Consider the following 22,832-nt stretch of genomic DNA (forward strand, 5'->3'; position numbering starts at 1 on the left):
GAGAGGGGAAGGGAGGGGAGGAGGCGGTATGTCTTCTCCTTGTTTTTGGGTTAAAAATAGGCAACAGTGGCATATTCCGATTTTTTTTTTTTTTTTTTGATAGGAGAGAGAGAATGTGCTAAAAGTATTAGTTTTTAATCTCGTAATAAGATTAATAAGAGCTTTCTTTTTTTTTTATGTATGTAATATTGGTATTATGAATCCGTATCTTTTTTAAATAATTCTACAAACGCACTTTGTCTTCAATGCTTAAAATGTTTACACATTTTCTATTTCCCCATTAAATCACACTTCGATAGCATCTCGTAACATTTCAACATATTGCATCACACCGAACTGTGAACTCTTTTTTTTTTTTTGTTTTACTTAACAGGAACATGGATAATCTATCCGCATGGCAAACTATAATAATGGGGGGAAAGGGGGAGAGGGAAACAGGTACTTTATTGTAGTTTGCTATAGTAGTTTCTGATGAAACTCCACTGTGTTATTACCCCAAGTCAAGACTAAGAAGTCCTCGGGCACGGAATGCGCACTGACATCCACGCATTGCTTTCTTGTCTCCTGTAGGTCAAACAGACTTTATTTTATTTTTAAAATTCTTATGGGTCTTTATATTATGTATGTTTTATACAGAAGGGGGGGGGGGGGTATTTTCGACGTACTTCGCGCCTTGAGCCTTATTGTGTCTTTAAAGAAGGCGTGGGCTTGACGTCACTACTGGTCTAGCCAAACACAGCCCAGGAACTTTTTTTTCCCTAGATTGGTGCGTGAATTTATCAGTACGTGCATGTCGAGATACACTAGTAAGAAACGTGATTTAGACTCAAGTGCGTTATTTGAAGAAATTAAAAAGAAACAGCTTTTGTTATGCAGTTATCGATTAAATGCGTGTGGGGAAATGTGTTAGCATTTCTTTTGTTAACGATATGTGCTGCCGCTTTACTTCAAGGTGAGTTTTTCATTTGTTCTACCAATCAAAAGTGAATCTTTTAATTATTTAGCTGTTTATATTTGTCTGTTTAAAAGTTATTAATTTACATCACATGTTTCCTATTATTCATCTACACTTCATATACAGAATTGATGGCGCCGCAATGTAGGAAGTTAAAATTTTTGCAACTGTTAATCAAATCGCTGATTACATTAAAATCTTTGCTTATGTATTTGCTTATGCTTATGATAACGTGGAAAGCCTTGGCATATTATTATTATTATAATTACGGCTATTTTGCCTGCTTCGCATATATTTTATATAGAATGACAGAGCATATTTGATGTTTGTCTCGTACATGTAAATCTAGTAATTATTATTTTCAGTTTGTGAATAAGTTTTGACCATTTAAAGGAGGAGAAGATACCTAACCTGATGTTTTGTATGTTATATTTTATTTTTTATGAGTTTCTGTAGTGACCTTTTAGCGATTTCTCTTTTGTGTTTACTAGGAAGACACATACACTGGCGAGTGGGTCCCTGCGTGACCTCCATCCTTGGGTTGGACATCCCTGATTTAAACTATTCCTGGTCTCCAATTACTGGAAACATTGAACGGTTCGAATCCCGTAACGCTTTCAAAACAAATTGATGCGTAATCCTGCAGATTTTTGCATTTGTATGTCAGTGATATATTGACGTTCGTTGAGCACCTCCAAGATAATAAAGCACACATTTATTTATTTTAAATAAATGTTTTTCATTTTTATTATCAGAAAATGGCTGCAAAACATATAAGAATTTGTTTATTGGGCAGAGTTTAAAGCTCCTTCCCAGATTACAATGATTGATTAGCAAAGGTTGGTCGATTGGTAGAGCCTCTGCTACTAATGGCTCATACAAAAAGTTAAGCAAGTTTGAGCGCGGTTAGTAGTTGGATGGGATCAATCGTTCGATGCTGTTGGCACACACTCTTCCTTGATGAGTCTTTGGACTCCCTGGAGGTGTCACATAATAATAATTATGTAATGAATGTTCATTATTGAATATTTCATAACAAATCGAAAAGTTGACCTAAGATTTTGCCAAGAAAGGTATGAGTATACCTTTCTTGGCAAAATCAACAATTTACAATGCTCATCAATGCGATTTTCATTTCATAATAAATGAAATTTAATTTTAATATTCTGTAACAATTAAAAAGATCTGGCTAAGATATTTTGAAACGTATTTTTATAAGTTCGAAGCCAAATGGGAATCGAGACTGAAAATGAGATTGTTTTCACACGAAAGCTTCGCTTTTAATTACGCAATTTAAAATGAAATTTACATTTGAAAATTTTATAAAGCAATATTAAGAAAACAAGAGAAAAAACGTATGCTCCATCTGGTGGGACCTTCTTGAAGTGTTATCACCAAGTTTAGTGCGTATGTTATCTAGTGGCTACTGAAACAGCTTTACTGCTGCATCCTCGAACGAAGGCGTTTCTAAGCTAACACAGTATGTCTTGAATGGCCTGGATTTTAATTTAAAATATACACTAATACTCCGCCTTATTCGACGATCCGCTCATAGGACGTTTTTCATTAACGACCGATGTCCATTTATATGACGATACATTTGCTCATACAGAGGTTTTAATAACATGACGCTGCTGTGAATCTATCCTTTGCGCAGATTTGTAAACAGTTTATTTACGACGTGATTGCTCGTTGCATCTCTGTGTTTTGGTGTTTTTTCTGTGAATTATAAATTGCTTATAACCATAATTTTATTTTGTTGCCGTTAACAATGGCAGATAAAATACGAATATTGCTAATACCACAACAATCATATGCATAGAGATGGAAGCAATGAGAAGAGGAAATGTGGGAATGAAGGCATTGACTTATTCTAGATCTTGGATTGCGTGGGGGTGGATTATGATTAAGAGACCATTATTAGAACTGTCTCTTAATCTTAATTCAGAGATTAAGAGATTTCCTATTTCCTAGTTGCACAACAGAATGTTGTGCAACTGAATGTTGAGAGCTTGGGATAGGATTTCGCGAGAAATAATTAATTTAATTACAGAGGTATTGTCGCTGAAAGATTCAAATATATCGCATGATGAAAGTGAGCGGCCAAACGCGTAGATAATTAATATTTAAATTTATCCATTTTATAAATAATGTGAACAATTATAAATGACAATGAATATTGAGGATTTAATTATAACTATCGATTTAGTTTTTTCTGAAAAACTTTAGTTTCCCAAAATCCCCGCATATATCTCACACCATGTTTTTTAACTTTAATTTTGGAGAAAAAAGACGAGTTATATTCGCGTAAATACAATACTTGTTAAAAACAAAAATAAAGTTCTAAGTGAAGCGAAAAGTGCTGTAATAATTAGTAGTACAGTTATTCGTAAATATGACAGTCTTATTGACGAAATGGAAAAATCTTTTAATGGTGTTGATTAACCACCAAAATGGTTGGCGTGTTCCCTTAAGTCAAACAATTATTCAGAATAACTTTTTCGTCTACGAAAATTATTCTAAATTTTCCATTTCTGACTTAAATACTTTATTTACGCACATGTATGACTGCTAAAACATTATTAAATTAAACATACCATAATGAGAAACTTAGTTTACGTATTGGCATCGAAATACCGATCCTCTTCAATTTCTGCGCACAGTTCGGTGAGATGGATCGGAAATGGCCCTCATTAAATGCTTCAATCAATTGCTGCACACAGGAACCTCTGATTATCCGTACAAGCCTTCTCAGGTGACGGCAATGTCGTTCCCATAAACTGTATTAGGACTATAGTTCCGCCTCTTAGACAAGCATGAGGGCTATTTTTCCACTGATTAAACACCGGGAATATCCAACCCTTCTGAGGAATCAGTCAGCTCTTCTGTTTCCAAGATCGTGGCTCCAGCCAGATTTTTATGCACTGACACCCACAGTGAGCCTTTTATCGAACTCCGAAAGATCCTTTGGTTTTTCCCATTGTGATCAACACTATCGACGATTACGGACCAGCAGTATTCTTAAATAGTTTCTTAGACCACATCACTTAAGCAGCGTAGTCACGCACGTGACCACGCTGCGTAAGTGACGTTGACTTGTCTGTGACTGGTATGTGTGAATTCCATGCATTTACAAGTGTAAAAAATATAATACAGTGATTGGCTATCGGTGTAATTGGGGTATGCTTGTACAGACTTCTCTTTTATTTAAATGAAAATGCACGTTTTCTGAGAGATCAGAGAAACTGTACCTGCTCTTCTTCCTATTTGCCATCGAGACAGTGTTGTTGGCGAACAGAAATTTTAATACACATGGATGGAATGCATACTTTTTATTTATATATATATTTTTTTAAGAATTTTAAGATCAAGTAACAGACAAGTGAGGCCTTGTCTGTTACTTGATCAGAATACTCTTTGTTTCTGTCAGAGGCGGCTCGTGCATAGGCACTGCAGAACTGCAGCATCCCCAATTTTTCTCGATATATAAATATATTTATTAATTTATTTATATTTGCTTGTAATATTTAATTTTATCATCAACAATCCTATACAATTCTTTTATTTTGTATAATAATAATAACAATCCATCTTAAAGCTTAGGAGGGCGAAGGACGCTAGCAGCACTGTGTTTACCACAGTGTCATATTGTTACGCCCGCAAGCATATGTACATCATAATGAGATGCGAGCTATTAGCGTAATGCGGCACTGTCCGTCGCGCAGTTCCACTGTTGTTTAAATGCAGTTTGCGCCAGTAGTAGAGTGTTCGTAGTGCTTATCGTGTTTAGTCCGTCTCTTCAAATATTTGCACATTGCAATTAAAGACATGTTTAATTTTAGAACATTATTTTAGAACATTATTGGGGTTATTGACAATTATGACCCCAAAATTTTTAAGTAATTTTGAATTATACTAAACTGTATAATTTTATCGATAATAAACAATATTTTTCATGTTTATTTATTTTTTAATTTTTACCATAATTTTGATATTTTATCCAAACACGTATACACTGTACTTACAGTGTGTATGTAGCTAAATGAACCTGTAGGTGGCAGATCTGCTATCAAGTGATAATGCACAAAGCATTGGATCAAATTGACTTAGAATGTGGAACAATAGTGGGAATCAGATGAGCTGATAACATTTTTTCGGAAACCATTACTCTGCTAGGAAAGCCATGAACAGTATTGTATCGAGCATACTGAGAATGTGCGATATATAGACAACATCAACTATGATTGTGTGGTCAACTTAAAGACTGAACACACTGTCCCGAATGGATATACAATAGATGACCGTTGCAGACATAGTGCTTGTCAAACCCAAACAAACATCTGGATTCGACGGTTTTGTTAATGATATTTGTCACCAGTAGGCTCTGCAGAATAAGTCGCATGGGGCGATGAATACCAGTCCCTGTTATTGCATGTAGACGTGAAAAAGAACGGTATCGAGACAAAAGTAATAGATCTGTCACGCTTGGTCACAGTTAATGTAACGGAGTGATTGTGAGGGTTGACACTTTCCATAAAAGTAGAGAAAAGGTCTCCAACCAAGCGCACATCGATTTGTGTGGATCGTCGAAGTTGCGTTCACTTCCAACAAGATAACACGTACACGTTTGGGTCCACCCCTCTAAATTTGTACATATGGTTGAGGAAGACAGGTATGTTATTAAAAAAATAACACACTGTAAAACAGATGTCCACACTTCGTACAAGTAATATTCATTTTAGTTCTGCAATTAAGTATACCAAATAATTATACTTAATTTACATATAAAGAAGGATATTCAGAGCCTGGGGTCGGATCCTGTCTAGGAAGAAAAAAAACTGTTATCAGGGCTATCAAGTGGAGGTTATTTAGCCGGTCTGCTTCATACGGAGGTAGAGAATTTTCTGCCGGAAACTGAAACTCGGATTTTTCATCCCACATACAGGAAATCCCTCCATGATAACATACGTAAGCACTAACTACTAGGGCTAACTGCCCTATCCGGGAATAGTGGGAAGAAGGATGTTTATTCGTGAAGTAATCTTATTTCGAAATGAAGTCGTTGCTAACATCGTTCATTAACTTTGAGCTCAGGAAGGGGTGCTACGTTTGATTAGTTTCGGAGTTGTGAAATTTTAAATGAAGGGAAATGGAATGCGATGAAGTGAATGCCGGTAATGCGTAATTGATCACATGCTCTCCAAATTCTAGGTACTCCATTTTTTTTGCCTCCTCTTATTTCCGTCTAATTTGTTAAACCATTTGATAGGTTTCCCAATGATGTTAAGTTCATGTTCACGAATTCTTAATAAAGAATTCACACAACAACGCAGATCATACTAGTTATCTATATATATTTTGTTTTTTAACTCTTCTCCAGTATAGTGGCCGCTGAGTAGTTTGCTTGCGGAAAAATCTGGCCTTAGGAAATTTATAGCAACTCTCTACAACGTCTCTTATTCTTTAAGCTTATTGTAATTGATATGATGAATTTAACATATTTACGTAAAGTTGGCAAACATTATTAAGTTTCATATTTGTTCCACTGTAAGAAGAACCATCGTAGCTCAGTCAGTGTAGATGAAGCCCTTAGATCGTTAAGACTTGGGTTCGATTCCTGTTCGTGAGGAACCTTTATCTAGTCTCTTTCGACTAAAGATGAGTTAGCTGGTCTCAGACGGAGGTAGGGAGTTTTTCCACTCGAAAACTCGGATTTTTCGTCCCCAGAACAGGCAAACCGACTCCGTGAACACACATGAATTACAGTCATGAATACGTCCCAGCCATATGGGGGTCCCAAGCCCGGATATTGGGCTTGGGACCAATTGGGGGGGGGGACTGGGGAAGGCAATTGTGAACTACTACCCTTTAAAAATCTAACCAGGAATACTCTGTGGGCAAAATACAAAGTCACCTACGGTTGGAAACGACTGCGATGGAAAATTAGATCAGATCAGACCACTGTAAGAGGGTACCAAAAATGAAGGTTAGTCCAGTTAGTTTGTGGTCGCACAACTTTCCGTGATTTGTTATATTGTCTCTAAAGGTAGACATTCTAGAGTAGCCAGCACAACTGATACAATGAAAAAAAAAATTTTTTTAATAAAAGCGAGCTAAGATGGCAGATACTTCAGGAATTTCTTGAATCCCAGGCTGTCGCTCACCAAGGTGTACGTACCTTACTAAATTTATTGTCAGTGTATTTTAACTTTAACACACTTCGTATCCCCACTCATTAAATACTGTTGTTGTTGTCTTGGAGTTACGGTCGAAACAACAAGACTATAATACCAGTGTATTATGCCACTTTATTACGTATGTTCTTTTGGCCGTTTGCCTGTTTTAGGCTGAAAACCCGTTTAGGAAAAAAGTCCCGTTACCTTTATGAGGTAGGCTAATTCACTTTCAGATAAACATCCCTGACAAATGTCCTTCGCACCTAAAATTTTCAAAACAGAGAGTATCATCAATACTTACTGAGAGGCACGGAGGTTGTTCTCAATAAATACTTTAACTGCTGTAAAGGTGAATTACATTTGGATGGCCCGTTTGCTAGTAAATTTGGTCTTTGTACTTTGTCTTCAAGAGATTGAATTTATAAAAGTAATTGGGTTTGGAATTAGTTTGCAGAATACTGGAATTTGATTTACATTATTTTACCGTTTGATAGATTTCCTGATAATATCTAGTTAATGTTGATGAAATATTAATGAAGAATTCACATAACCAGATTATACTAGTGATACATTAAGCATGCATATTTGCTTGTAAGTAATATTCGTAAGTCCACTGACTCATACTCCAACTGCCTTAAGACGTAGCCTTGGCCAAGGTAATGGAATAATAATCTCACTATCAGTGAGTGATTACTATTCCATCTCCTTCCAGTACACACAGTATACAATATAATGTATTTAATATAATAGAAAGATAACTTTGTTTTTCCTCTTCCTTTAAACCATGCAGTTTTTATGGTCCACGCTCTTAGCAGATAACGTATACGAACCCACTTGCCTTGCTACTTTCCTCCCTCCATCCTTAGAAGTAATAATTATAATACATAATTTGAGTATACGAATTATCTAATTATTAGATATATGAAGAGCCAAAGGCTTCAATTCGGCGACATATGACTTGTTTAAGTTAAGGGATATTACAACCCATATCGTTTCTCAGCCAAATAAGAAACTCAAAGAGTTTCATGCCGAATATAGTAGAAACTATATAAAGTTTGGCTATTCCAAGAGTAAGCAAATATCTAGATACTGCAGCAACTGACCCTAAAGGTAGTGCAAGCTGAGGCAACTCATGTCTAAGGTGGAGCAAGCTCCGATCACTATTCTTGATATTTACTCATAATGTTAACTTAGCTCCTAGGAGCTGTATTTCTGTTCTACATTATGAGAGAAGGTCACTACCCAGACCGGTTTCAACCTTATGTATAGGTGATAGGTGAAGCGGGCTCTAAAAATAAGACGATCCCGAAAGATCGCCCAACTCAGCGTTGTTCCACTCAGTGACAGGCTCACCCCATCACCGAGAAGAACTTCTCAGCATTGGCTCTACCCAGTGGCAGGCTCACCCTACCACCAAGCAGAGCCATAATCTCAGCGGTGGCCCCACTCAGAGACAGGCAAAAACCTACCTCCAAGTGGAGCCTCTCAAAGCCAGATTCGCCCAGCACCGGTTTCACCCTCATTGGGGTCTCATCAGTGAGTAGGTAAAATGGGAGTTCATGTCTTTCATCATCGGCCTTTGGAGTATAAAGATTGCTGAGGGTCAGCAGGTAGTAATAGGGGAAGTTAAAGAAGGTAGAGTAGAATAGTAGGAGGTAAAAAGAGGCCTCAGTCAATCTGTTTAGCTGTGTAACCCAGAGGTTGTGGTTAAAAGGTCTGTAAAACATAATCTCCTTACACCTGTTCTAAAAAAAAAACTTAAAATTTACACTTCACTTTATACGAAAAAGATAACTTTAGGTTACATTAATCCAGGTGTCGTGTCTGGAGACGTCATCTCGTAACCCCTAAAAAAAAAAGAAAAACGTTTGTTAAAATTTGGAACTTAGATTATTCTTAAACTATGCCTTACAACTGAAAAAGAAAAAAAAAGAAAAAAAAACTGCGATAGCGGGATCCGTATTGAGGTGGACTTTATCAACTAGAGAACCGAGAGTTGGGGGAAGAACCCGGCCCGAGTGATGCAGCCCACAAGGAGCTGCACCGCCTCACGTAAGCCTTCGCAGCCCGGGTTCTCAGGTCTACCCCCTCCTTAGTGAACTAGAGAAACCAACAAGTTGTACAATAGAATTAAGGATTTAGTTGGTCTTGAAAGGAGGACAAGTTTTTAGTTTGCCCTTAACTCTTTTTTCGTTGTATTTTTCTGTAAGATTTCGGAAGCTACTGTTTTTTCCCGGCCATTTATTATTTGGTGAAGAGCTTTATACAGACTCCTTTCCGTTTCTTCGTTTAATTCAGGGATTCCTTTTAGCTGTGCTGGGTTTAGTTGACTTAATCTTTCTATATAGAGGTCTCCCCATTCGAAGCTTATGGTCTCAGGACCTGTGAGGAGGAGTAAAGGTGCTCCTATGTTGTCTATTGCCCTTTGGAGGATTATCTCGGAGTCTTCTGGGATTAAACGCATTAGAACCCTTTGGGCGTCCACGGCGGGGATGGATTCTTCCTCCGATTCCTCGGCTGAGATAATATTGCATTCAATTCGGCGACATATGACTTGTTTAAGTTAAGGGATATTACAACCCATATCGTTTCTTAGCCGAATAAGAAACTCAAAGAGTTTCATGCCGAATATAGTAGAAACTATATAAAGTTCGGCGATTCCAAATAAGCAAATACCTGGATACTGCAGCAACTGACCCTTAAGGTAGTTCAAGCTGAGGCAACTCATGTCTAAGGTGGAGCAAGCTCCGATCACTATTCTTGATATTTACCCATAATGTGAACTTAGCCCCTAGGAGCTGTATTACTGTTCTACATTATGAGTGAGAGAAGGTCACTACCCAGACCGGTTTCAACCTCAACCTTTATTGAGGTCTCATCATTGAGTAGGTAGACCTAGTTAATATCAAGTTTGTAGCAAACAGAGTAGTGACCTTCTCTCATAATGTAGAACAGAAATACAGCTCCTAGGAGTTAAGTTCAAATTATGGGTAAATATCAAGAATAGTTATCGGAGCTTGCTCCACCTTAGACATGAGTTGCCTCAGCTTGCACTACCTTAAGGGTCAGTTGCTGCAGTATCCAGGTATTTGCTTACGCTTGGAATCACCGAACTTTATATAGTTTCTACTATATTCGGCATGAAACTCTTTGAGTTTCATATTCGGCTAAGAAACGATATGGGATGTAATATCCCTTAACTTAAAGGAATTATCTAATATATAGTAAATAACACGATGTTCGTATTAATTAATAAGTAATTTATGCACATAAAATTATTTAAAAAATAATGCTGCAATTGTATGTCTCTTTCTTGTTACGACATCGAATACTGTATAAGCACGATGACTGACAGCCATTAGGAAACTTAATCCCGTCAACTGCAAGTTATAGAAATGTATTTATACATTTTTTGCATTGCAGGTCAGATTTTTCCTAATTAGTATTTAGGATAATATCATATGAAAATGAAGCTGATATAGAACCGAAGCTATCAAACATTTTAAAAGTAACAGGTTATAAACAAAATTTTTAAACCCAATTATGCCCAGTGGCCGTCCGTACATAAGCATTGCGACACTGCAGCACCCCCAAAAAAATGAAAAATGAAAATTTTGTTTGTGTTTATAAATAATAACAATGCTTACAACATTATATAAATGCAATACAACATGTTAAAGGTTATTACAGCTTATGTTTCTCCATTGATTCAATAGTTAATAATTGGAATTGTTCGATTAACGCTTTAGATTACGAAATAAATGCACTGCGATCTGACACAGTGTCGGAATTATCACGTTCGAATTATCAAAAGGAATAAATTTATAAATAAATAAATAAACAAGAAGACTAAAGATACCAATGTATCTTTAACCTTCTTGTACTCTTTATCCATCTGTGAGATACCATCCAGATATCATCTTTGTTTACTGCATACTAAATTTTATTACATTAATAAAGTGATGTGTATGCTTTTCTTATCCTAAACTCCTTGTGTGTAAGATTAATTTGCAGCTGAAAAGGTAAATATTCAAAATGAATGAAGTTAATTGCAGTGTACTATGGAGAGAATTCTTAAATTTATTTATTGCATAGAGGGAGTAAGCAGGAGTTCCTTTAGCCTAAGTTTTGAATCTGGAAAGCTGGTCTTTATCCTTCTCAACTTTCACTGTGAGCGAGCTCAAGACCATTAGTGAATCAAGGCCTTCAGGGGAGAGTGTTTTTTTTTTTTTAAAGTTTAGTTTAAACCACGCCTCCTTTGCTGACATTGCTAAGTCATCACCATTTAGTGGAAAAATTGAAAAACTGGTGCATACAGCAATCCTTCGATTAGTGCGCTTAATGCGTTCTTTAAAACAGGCGCATTAATCGAAAACGCACTAATCGAATATAATAACCCATGGGAAAAAGTATAATTCGTTCCTCAAATTTCTTTTTTGAACCTTAATTTTTTTATAAAAGAATTAAGGAATGTCTCAGGGCCTAGTTAAAGGAAAACCATGAAGCTGAAAGACAATGAAACAAATTCAGAATATAAATTTTATTATTCTGGTGGGCATTTTGTTTCTTTTGTTTATACAACCGACTGTATGGCCCTATTGCCTCTTCTACTCTGCAAATGTTACTGCTTCTCTCTTCATCAGGGTCAGCCTCGAAGCATTGCTGCTTAAAAACTTCGATTGTACGAAAAATATTTTCAAATTGTTTCTGTGAAATCTATTTTGGCTGACTATAGTGGTTAAATTTTCTTCATGCTCTTCGGGATCTTCTCGCTATGCATCTAAATTTAGCAGATCGGAATCACTCAATTCTTCAGAATGAGATTTAATTAACTCTTGGACGTTATCATTGAAGGGGAGATAGAAATGAAGGACGTACGAATTGGTCGCCAACACGCGAAATCAGGTGTGCTTTATAGATAAAATTTCCCAACTGTTATACAAGCAAAACAGTTACCACTTTAAAAGCTACAATAATCATAAAAGAGAAGTTAATTTTTCGACGTGTAATAATAAACAACTCATCCCAGAAGACGGATTGATTACCCTATTATCGGAATGGATTCTCCTTTTTGTGACATGCGCAGAAGTGTCGAAGGGTCTCGAATCTGTGAGTGTACTATAGCAGACGACATAATTTTTGTCGGTAAAAATTTGGAACATAGTATACATAGTGTACATAGAAGTAGTGTAGTATGCCATTAAAAATAACTTTGTAAAATGTTTTAAATCGGTAACTAAATTATTTCATTCTGGTGAGTGATTTTTTAAAATAGTTAGCCATAAAAAATGTATAGATAGAAAATTTTTAAAATCTGTAAACATTTATTTTTAAGATGTATAGAGGCGCACTAATCGAATTTTAGAGGCACACAAACTGAATTTGGGTATCGAAAAAAAATGTTGCACTAATCGGGGGCACATTACTTAGGGGATAACTGAATTTTAAGAGATTACTGAAACAGTATACTGTGAAGTAGATCCTTTTTGTATCATCATCAGCTACTGCTGTTTCTATGAAGCCAAACTTCAACTCATCTATCTCTATACAATAAATCAGTGTTTCCCAAACTGTGGTCCGCGGACCCCCGGGGATCCGCGAGTAATTCAAAGGAGGTCCGCGAGATAGTTTATTTTCATTAAACTTTATCTTATCATGTTGCTCCCACCTGTCGTTCACACCTGGCCTAATTGATATGTTCATATTCCTCAGAATATCATCATTTATAACAGTATTGCATTGTCATAAATGATACATTTAGTGTTGTAAAATTGTAATTTATTACTTCACTTTATGATATGTAAAATATAAAAAATTTCCATTTTGGATTTTATGGGGACTGCGGTGAATTAACATTCGCTACAGGGGGTCCGCGACATCAAAAAGATTGACATGTATACCTGTTAATCGTATGGAATTAATATCATGCTTCCTCATTATGCTATGCTACTAACTGTAAGATTCAAAAGAACTATTATAAGGAAATGATTCAGTGATGAGGCAGGGTCATAGACAGGGTTGGCTCCAGGCTCCCTGGAAATCTGATTGCAGCAGCACATTTACAAGGGCAGCATCTCATAAATATATAAAAAGCAACAATCAAAAAGGCAACAAAAAAACGAAGCAGATAAAAATATGATTGAAAAAAAAAACAAGAAAAACAAATTCAGAGCCATTTCTGGTGGCATATAAAATTAATATGGTAGTGTCTCTCAATCAAATGTCTTAAAAGGATTTGATAATTGAAAATATTCTTAACACTCAGGTTAACAAAAACTTGCATCCATCTCACCTCTGTCTCTCTGTCACACACGAAAAGCAGTTTTCTCTCTGTCAAGCATGATTACTATTTGGCTAGTGCATGATCCTCGTGCACTTCCAAAGAAGTCACGTTAGAATTGATGTGCAGAGTTTAAATTGTAGAGAGTTTTTTTTAATTTATTTATTTCTGGAATGGAATCCAGAAAATAACCTTAAAATTGAATATTTTTCTCTTCTTCCATCCTCCTTGCTAGTTTACTCCATGTTATCTCACATTAAATGTTTTGTTTAGGCTGTATCTATTTTCTATAGAGAATTTCATCCAAATTAGCTTCTATAATTTCACGCTCTTTCGAGTCTACTGGGCTATAAACCATTCATAGTTCGCTTTCAAATACTGGGAAGTAATTTAAATTTACATTTTCTCTCTTATTCATTTCATGTCAACTCTTCTTGAAAGAATCTTCGTTTGTGTTGCAAACTACAGCGATGTTCATTTTTTAACCCCCTTTGAATGTAGTTTTTCAGCCCATTCAAACATGACTATTTGTCATGTTTGAATAATCAATTTTTTTAAGTAGTTACTGTTTTATAAAGCATTTAAAACTTTAATTTATTTTGTTTCAGGTGATTGCAGAGATGATCACTTCAAATGTGGTAACAGCAAATGCATACCACTTTCATGGGTCTGTGATGAGGATGATGACTGTGGAGATGGATCAGATGAGAGACATTGTGGTAAGTACAATACAGTGGTATAACTATCATACCATGATGTTCCAGTGGGGCACCAGAAGAGCTCAGCATACTTGGTTAAAGCATTCTAAATGTGCAACAAAAAGTGTAAGATATAATTGTTTGTTTATATGAAGTAGAATTCATAGTAGTACGTTACATCTGTTTCTTTCTCATGCCTTTTCTGTAGGTAATTCCATTGTTGCAGTCATACTGAACTAGCATCCATCATTCCTTCACATTTCATCTAAACTTATTGACATCCGACAAAGCACCAGGGATAGAATAAATTCCATCAGAACTCTGGAAAGAAGGAAAGCATATAACTTTAAAATTCCTTACCACACTTTTCAACAAAATAATTAAATTAGGAGAAAATACCAGAAAATTGGAGAACAGGAATTATCATACCAGTTTAGAAGAAAAGTGATAAGAAAAATTGTAAAAATTACAGACCAATCACATTACTCAGCCATGCTTACAAAATATTTACAAGAATTACAGAACAGAATGAAGAGCACATATGAGATCATTCTTAGTGAAGAACAGGCAAGTTTCAGAAAGAATCGCTCCACATCACTCATCAGATCGTTATAATACAGAGACTAGCAGAATGATACTGGGAACGTAACGTATATATATATACATATAAATATATTACTGCTGAAAAAAGAGAGCCAAAAGGCTCTCTTTTTCAGCTTCACTTTGGCGATGCAAAATTATTCAAATTAAGTGGATATTGAATCCAACATTATTTCAAAGCCGAATAGAGAAACTACAAGAGTTTCAGTGACCCCCCCCCCCTCTCCTAATAATGTATAACATTATACATGTCTGCTAGGAGATGTGTTTTACGTTATGGGAAATACTAGTGACAGTGATCAGATCTTACTCCACCTTTACTATGAGTTTCCCCTGTCATGAAAGGTTTGATTACGCTTGTATCCGCCGAAACTTTTATAGTTACCTTCGATATGAAACTCTTGTAGTTTCTGTATTCGGCTTTGAAATCATGTTGGATTCAATATCCACTTAATTTGAATAATATATATTACTGTTTTATATATATTATAAATATATATATATTACTAAACAGAGCCTGTGTAGCTCAGTGGATGTGGCGTTTGCATACCACCGCGCTTGGCCGCACGAAGGAAGTCTTGGTTTCGAGTCTAGTCGGCGACTAGAGGAAATTTTTCTAAGCCTTTTTTCGACCGGTTCCCGAGTTAGTCGATCTCTGGCACGGGCAAGCAGGTTTTTCCTCCCGGAAACTCGGGTTTTTCGTCCTGTAAACTCAAGAAAAATCGACCATAGAACCCACATTATTTTCAGACATTAAATATATTGTGTTAGGGTTAGGCACCACGAGATGGCGGCACATTTGAGCCGTCTCTCTTCACTGCGTACCGCTTAATTAGTGATAGCCTTGGGCCATCTGTCTCTGATTGGGTACCAGTGGAGATTGAACTGCCCATTCAGTCTCCAAAAAGTTAGATAGGGCTAAATGGCCTCACCTACTCCCGTATATACGGGAATAAAAAGGCGTTAGCTGATTTTTTTTTTTTAGATTCTAAACAGGCATTCCACTCAATAAATAAAAGTGACTTTATTAAGAATATTAAACAGAAACAAATCGATAAAGATGCCCTAGACTTCTTAGAAAAATATTAAAGTCTCACAGAAGCAATAATTAAATTTAATAGTATCTATCTATCCGTCCATCCATCTTCAAGGCCCACCTTTCCTAATGGGCTGTGGGGAAGCAGCTGCAAGAGAGACTTCCATATGAAGTCTCTTATGGTCACGATCCTCCCCCCAACCAAGCTCGGTTGTTCTGGTGGGACTCCCAGACGTGTCCACCCAAGGTTTTGGATATAGTCTATCCAGTGAGTCCTTGGCCTTCCGCCTGGCCTCCCACCTTGGTAAAGGTGGGAGGCCAGGTGAGTGGGTGGCTTGGCAAAGGTCTCCTATGGGAGCCTCTCTTGTGGCATTCTGACCAGGTGCCCGTACCATCTTAACTATGATCTCTCAACACGGAGAAGCAGCGGTTGAATATTGAGGGTTCCCCGAATTACAGAGCTTCTGAACCTATCTAGTCTTGTCAGCCCCACAGCCCCTCGAAGGAACCTCATTTCAGCAGCTTCGATTCGCATCCGCATTCTCTCGGTCATTACCCAGTTCTCATGACCATAGGTGAGTATGACGACATAGACTGTATTGAAGACAGCCAGCTTTGCCTTCTGGCTTAACTCCCGCTTCAATACTACCGAACGGCCAAGCTCCCGCAATATTGCGCTTGCTAAGCCAATTCGAGTATCTAGCTCTACATCCCACTTTCCATCACTCATGAATTGGCAACAAGGTATTTAAACTTCTCCACCTGCCTCAGTGGGACTCCACTCACATGTAGAGTGCACTGAGATGGTTGTCTTGAGACCACAAATGTTTCCGTTTTGGTCACCCTGATCTTCATCCCAGCTTATGCACAAACAGCTACAAACCTATCCAGGGTACGCTGGAGTTCATCTGTGGAAGTGCAAAGCAGAACTAGGTCATCTGCAAAAAGCAGACGCCCAATGCGACATCTTACTATTCTGACACACTTACTGCTTTGACTGTGCTTATCAATCCAGTCCATAAATATTATGAAAAGGAGGGGTGACAGAACACACCTTGGCAGAGACCAGTGAAGACTGTGAAAGGTTCATTGTGCTGTTTATCCTGACACAAAACTCCGGGCATTCATATAGGGACTTGATGGAAGCTAATAGCTGGCCATCCACTCCATACTCCTGTCCGAGGAACTCGTTCATATGCCTTCTCCAAGTCCACAAAACATGTGTAGATATTCTTGACATATTCCCAAGGTTTCTCAAAGACTTGCCTTAAAGTAAAGATTTGGTCAGTTGTGATTCTACCAGGACCAAATCCACATTGTTCTTCTTGGAACTTTGACTCAACTATGCTCCTGCACCTTCTTTCCAAGCACCTAGCATATACTGTCCCAGGCAGGCTGAGCAGAGAGATGCCACGATAGTTGTTGCTGCAATCTCTCTGATCTCCCTTCTTGAAGACTGATATGATTATGCCTGTCTGCGACTGCTTTGGTGCTCGCCAAGATATTCAAGCAACCTGACACACTTGAGTCAGCTAGAGAACACCTTCTTGATTTAAGGCTTTTAGCATTTCGGGCCGAATTTCATCATCACCAGCAGCCCTGCCCGATTTTATCAATTTTATTGCTAAATAAGCCTCTTCTGCTGTGAGACTAGTCATCGCCCCGATCTGCACCTCTTGGATGTCCACAGCTGCCAGGCCACCTGGGTTAAGAGGGCTCTGAAAATATTCCCTCCTCTGTGGAGGATAGCCTTCTCGGTTATTAAAAGTTCACCATCAGAGGCCTTAATTGTCCTTGCTGTGCACGATTTCCTCCCTCGAAGACAGCAGATGGTCTGCCAAAATACCTTGTTTACATTTGCATAGAATAAATCTAATCTTTCTCCAAATGATTCCCAAGCCCTCTGCTTTGCTGTTTTTACTGCCTCAGCAGCAGCTTTTCGCATCTCAATATACTGGAAACGCAGCTCAGGTGACCTGACCCTAAGTCATGTTAGGTAGGACTTCTTTTTTTCCCGGACAGATTTTTGGACCTCTTGGTTCCACCAAGATATCCTTTTCTCATTTCCCGTTGCCACGCCGAGCTGCTTTTTGTCACAGCATGAGAGTGCAGAGACAGTGACAGCTGTTTTGAACAGCTCCCACTCCTCCTCAACATCTGCAGTATATCTGGTAATCCCTTTGAACCTGGAGGAGATGTTATCTGTAAATTTCTTCCTCACAGCCTCATTTTCCAATGCCTCCCATTTCACATGGTATAACTGGTAGACCTAAGCAGCTATACCGCGTGAAATGGGAGGCATTTGGTTTCTGTAGCCATAGAGTGCAGGCAACAAAGTGGTGATCAGTTGACAGTTCTGCCCCTCTCCTCATACGAATGTCCAGTATTGAGGAAAATCGGTCTACTGAGACTGTAAAGAAGTCAATCAGAGTCCTTTGTCCAAGTGTATCTCTGTACCAGGTATACTTATGGACTTCTCAGTGCTGGAAGAAGATATTCATTATGGACAAGCTGTTTGTACAGCAGAAGTCCAATAATTTCAACCTATTCGCGTTAAGGTCAGGGTCTCTGTTACTCCCAACCATACCCCTCATGTCTGGTCATCTGTTCCAACATGTGCATTGAAGTCACCCATTAGCAGGATTGGTTCCATCTGCCACCCTGTCCAAAGCAGCATCCACTTCCTCTAAGAAGGCAGAGTATTCTGACTCCAGATGAGGTGCATAGGCTTGAACCACAGCCAACTTGTGGTTTTTTCATCTGGGGCCTTAACACACATACCCGTCTCCCCACTGCTCAGCAACATAGTCTGACAGCTGGGAGCTTGTGAATATCCTCACACCCGCTTGAGCAGACATTGGCGGGCTAACACCAGAGTAGTAGAGCTTCCACCCCCTCATCCAGGTTGACAATTACAGAGCCCCTACTCTTGGTCGAAGAAAGCCCGACTAAATCTAGTTGGTAGCGCTTGGCTTCCTATGCCAGTTCCTTTTCCTTTCCTGTCAGAGAAAAGATGTTCCAGTTGCCTAAAGTCATAGTCTGGTGCCGTTGTCGTTGCCATTTTCGTCCTTTTGCAGAACCGTTTCTTTGCTCTTCCCCTAAACACCTCCCCAAACAGGTAGCGGCACATTGATGGAGTTTCCTCTAGCAGAGTGCTGAGGAATGGTGTCTAAGGGAGACTGTAACATATTTTCCGAACGGGTCCCTCCTAAAACCCGAACGAGTCCCTTGGTAACCCGCGCGACGGACGATGCGGTATGACCATATATGATGACCTCACAATGTAACAGTGTTTGGTAGTGTCCTATTAGCATTACTGCCTCGGTTAGGGCTGCTCGGGTTTCCCCTTATTGCAGCTAGATTACATATCTGCAAGCCGTTTTCTGCTATCCACCACCTGCGGACCCGTCCAGTAGCTGAGGCTCGCCCTGGGAATTTAATAATATAACAACAGATAAAATAAACCTCAGTAAAGAAGTAGCCCAAGGATGTCCCATCTCCCCATACGTTTTTAACATCTACCTAGAGGATGTGGAGTCAACCTAAATGATTACTAACCTTAATGACATAAAATATGCAGATGACATCGTAATGATAACGGACATAAAAGAAAAATGGTGAACTTAATAACCAAACTAAGCAATATGGCTAAAAGAATACAGCATGAACAAATGACAAAACAAAAATCTTGGAAAAAATGTTAACTTCTCCTTGGATGGATCAACAATTGAACGGGTAAAACAATTCAGTTATTTAGGAACAGTAATAAGAACACTTAGATACCATGACCACTATTAAACATAGCATATCGACTGCATGGTCATCATTTAATAAGCTAGGCAGAATCTGGAATAATAATAATAACATCTCCGAACTTCTAAAAATAAATTAAAAATAAATTAAAAATAAATTAAATTAAATTAATTAAAAAATAAAAACTGATTTATTTAAAACATAAATCGGTTTTAAAATATTTTAAATATTTTGAATTAGTGGGTATTATAATGCAATTATAATACCCACTGTGCTATATGCTTGAGAAACTTGGACACTCAAGAAGACAGAGATACGAAAACAAGAAGCTTTCGAGATGAAATGTCTCAGAAAAATAAATAAAACAAAATGGACAGAAAAGAAAACAAATGAAACCGCAAGACAAGACTTAAACTATACAGGCTCGTTAATAGAAAATATCAAAAGAAGAAAACTTCAGTGGTATGGACATGTTGAGAGAATGCCACCAAAAAGGCTACCGAACCTCGCTCTATATACAAGATTAGAAGAACAAAGAAAAAAAGGAAGACCAAGAACTAAATGGATAACATCAATAAAGGTTAACCCTGATTACAAACCTTTAGAGAGCTCACCAGCCACGCAAAAAACCGAGACTCCTGGAGTTTGTTGTGGAAATATGGAAGACTCAACCCGTCTCCGTCGGAAGATGACAGTAAGTCGAAGAAGAGACCCAGAGAGCTTCAAGCTCCTGATTTCGGATATAAGTTTGTTAAAAAGTTGCTTTTTTAAGGCTTCTGCTCTTTGTCTGAAGAGAATTAGTTTCCAAAGAACTATAAAAAATCAGGTAAACTTTACTTAAAAGCACAAATAAGAGGCAAACATATGGGCTCCAGGACAAAGTTTGTGCGTCTTTTAAATGGTGCAATAGCAAGCAACTCTGACACCATGCCGAGCTTACCATTATATCTGTGGTCAGTTTTAAAATTTTTTTAGTTTCAAATTCAGTTATTTGACTATGAAGAAATGAAGGATTTAATGCCTTATATTTGTATAATATTTATTTATTTTTTACATAAATGAATTTTATCACTTTCTTGTTCCATTCATAAGCAAGGAATCTAGTCTAATGTCAATTAAGATAGTCGTTAAAAGCTTATAGTAAAGATTGGTGCAGTATCTCATAAAGAATTTGGTGTCTCGGGTAAATTGATGACTTCGTAAATTGATTTTCTTCTATCGAATAACAAATCCTTCATGAAGGTTTTAGATAAAGATTTAAATAGGGAGTTAGTCTTGTGCTTCTGTCATACACGTCATATCATTGTTTCTAGGCTAGCCTGCTACCTCTTTTGAAGGTGGGGATCATCAATAGGCGTAATTCGTCGAGCTTACCACACCGCGACTTGATGAATCTACATATGCTTTCATACCCAGAGTATTACTAGCATTTCACTAAAACTTCAACATTCTTTTTCTTCTCGTCTATCCGGTTGAGTCCCTCACGAATAAGAGTCTTCCACCCATCTCTATCTTATTGTTAAAGTATTACATGCGATTTAGATATGAACTTCTTATTTAAAATTTAAAATATGTTACGTATAAAAACGGATTTGCTAGCATTTCTAGCAATGTGGATGAAATAGTGACACCAAATTGCACTTCTTATCCATGTTATTCAATGGGTTTTAGAGCTTCGTATCCAGATTTATCTCGACGTCTATAGACGTCGTGGCCTGTTTGGGGGACCTGAAATTTACTCAGTAGAGGGGAAAGGGATTCTCTTAAAAGTTATATCTTAGGGGTCCATAGCGACCTTAAAGTTGGCCCTGCTGATGTAGAATTTTTGTAACAATAGGACTAAGCCAGCTCAATGAAATTCGAAAGGGAATCCAGCTGAAGTTCTCATTGTAGGTGGTGCTACACAGAACGCTATTTCGTTGAAGAAAAAAAAAAAAAAAAACGAAAACGCCGTATTGTCACCGGGTTTCTTCTAAGTAAACTTCATTGTGAAAAACAGAGGACAAATATGCATGCATTTGAAGTCGGAGAGCGCTCGGATTTTGGGTCTCCTTGAACAAAATAAATGAATAAATAAATCCTCTCGTACAGGCATTTTTCTAGAGTATTTTAGAAATCTTTTTGCAAACTAAAGAGGCTACTTAATTACGAAATTATGTAAGAAAATGTTCTACATGGATCTCCAAATATTAGTTTTAACAGGCCACTGAAAATCAGTCTCGCCTAATTTCTTTCCAGCAATTTCGGAACACGGGGAAAAATGTTTCCACCAAGATTGTATAATGGGTATTAGTATAAGGTATACCAAAGTATACCAGTTTTAAAGGAAAATCGATGGATCTTCGCAATGAACTGACATCAATGAAATGACAAAGTGTACTGACATCTCATCAGATAATATAATTAATGGAAGTTCTATTTAATATAAAGAAAAGTTGATACTTTATTTATTATTTATGCAAATACGCAGCGTTGAGAACTGGCATACCTGGATTTAATACTCCTGCGCAGGCCTGGTTAGCCGAGTGGTTAGCGTATCCACTCTCCAACCAACAGGTCGTGGGTTCAAATCCTGCTGCGGGATGTTTGTGATTATGTTACCTTGTGAAAATTAAAAATGAAAATTAAATTAGTTAAATGATGTTGAATTAGCAACTCTGATCTGCTCGCCTAAGGATAAACTTCACCCTCCAGCACACCCTAGAGTGCATGAAGTTCCTTGTGACTTTAACTTGGCCTACTATGCATAGACAGGAAGATCTGTTAACATCCGCCTGGAAGAACATAAAAAATGCATTCGCTACCATTATTATGTCAAGTCAGGATTGGCAGACTATGCTTTAGACCAGTGGTCTCCAAACTTTTTTGATCGCGTACCCCCAAAACAGAAAAAATAAATAGCGCGTACCTCCAATTGGTTGAGGAAAAATCTATTGTAATGAGTATTACAATAGTAGAGGAAATATGCTTTGTATCATCATATAATAATTAAAAACGCTAGATATTTTTACATATTATTTTTATTATTAACAGCTTACAAACATATTTGTTACAATATTTAATGTGAACAATGGCCTTGCATTTCTTTCATAATTTCTTGAAATTCTGGTTTGATGGCTTCTGATACTGCGATACGAAGGTCTGGTTCCAAGTTTAATTTATTTTGATATTTGGTTTAAATACCTGTCATTGCAGAAAATGATACCTCACATAAATAAGTAGAACCAAACGGTAGGAGTGCATCATTTGCTGTGTTTACTAAATTGCTACACTCAGACTGCAGTCCCATCCACCAATTGTGAAGAGATTTCTGTTGAAATTCGTTTTTTAAAGT

General features: G+C 37.5%; 1 protein-coding gene across 3 annotated transcripts in view; it reads left to right on the forward strand.

Annotated features, from left to right (window-relative positions):
* The first annotated feature begins 819 nt into the window (after positions 1-819).
* The window catches only part of LOC150092591 (low-density lipoprotein receptor-like), a 400,302-nt gene continuing 378,289 nt past the window's right edge, over positions 820-22,832 (forward strand). For all 3 annotated transcript variants that reach the window (XM_090414387.1, XM_090414386.1, XM_090414388.1), the window contains exons 1-2: positions 820-952; positions 14,020-14,130. In XM_090414387.1, coding sequence (XP_090270513.1) covers positions 871-952; positions 14,020-14,130 — 193 coding nt within the window. In that variant the 5' untranslated portion in view covers positions 820-870. The remainder of the gene's footprint in view (positions 953-14,019; positions 14,131-22,832) is intronic.

This window comes from Typopeltis vanoorti, chromosome 25 (genome assembly GCF_054136105.1).
Source record: "Typopeltis vanoorti isolate ZY-2024b chromosome 25, IOZ_Tvanoo_1.0, whole genome shotgun sequence".
Taxonomy (NCBI): domain Eukaryota; kingdom Metazoa; phylum Arthropoda; class Arachnida; order Uropygi; family Thelyphonidae; genus Typopeltis; species Typopeltis vanoorti.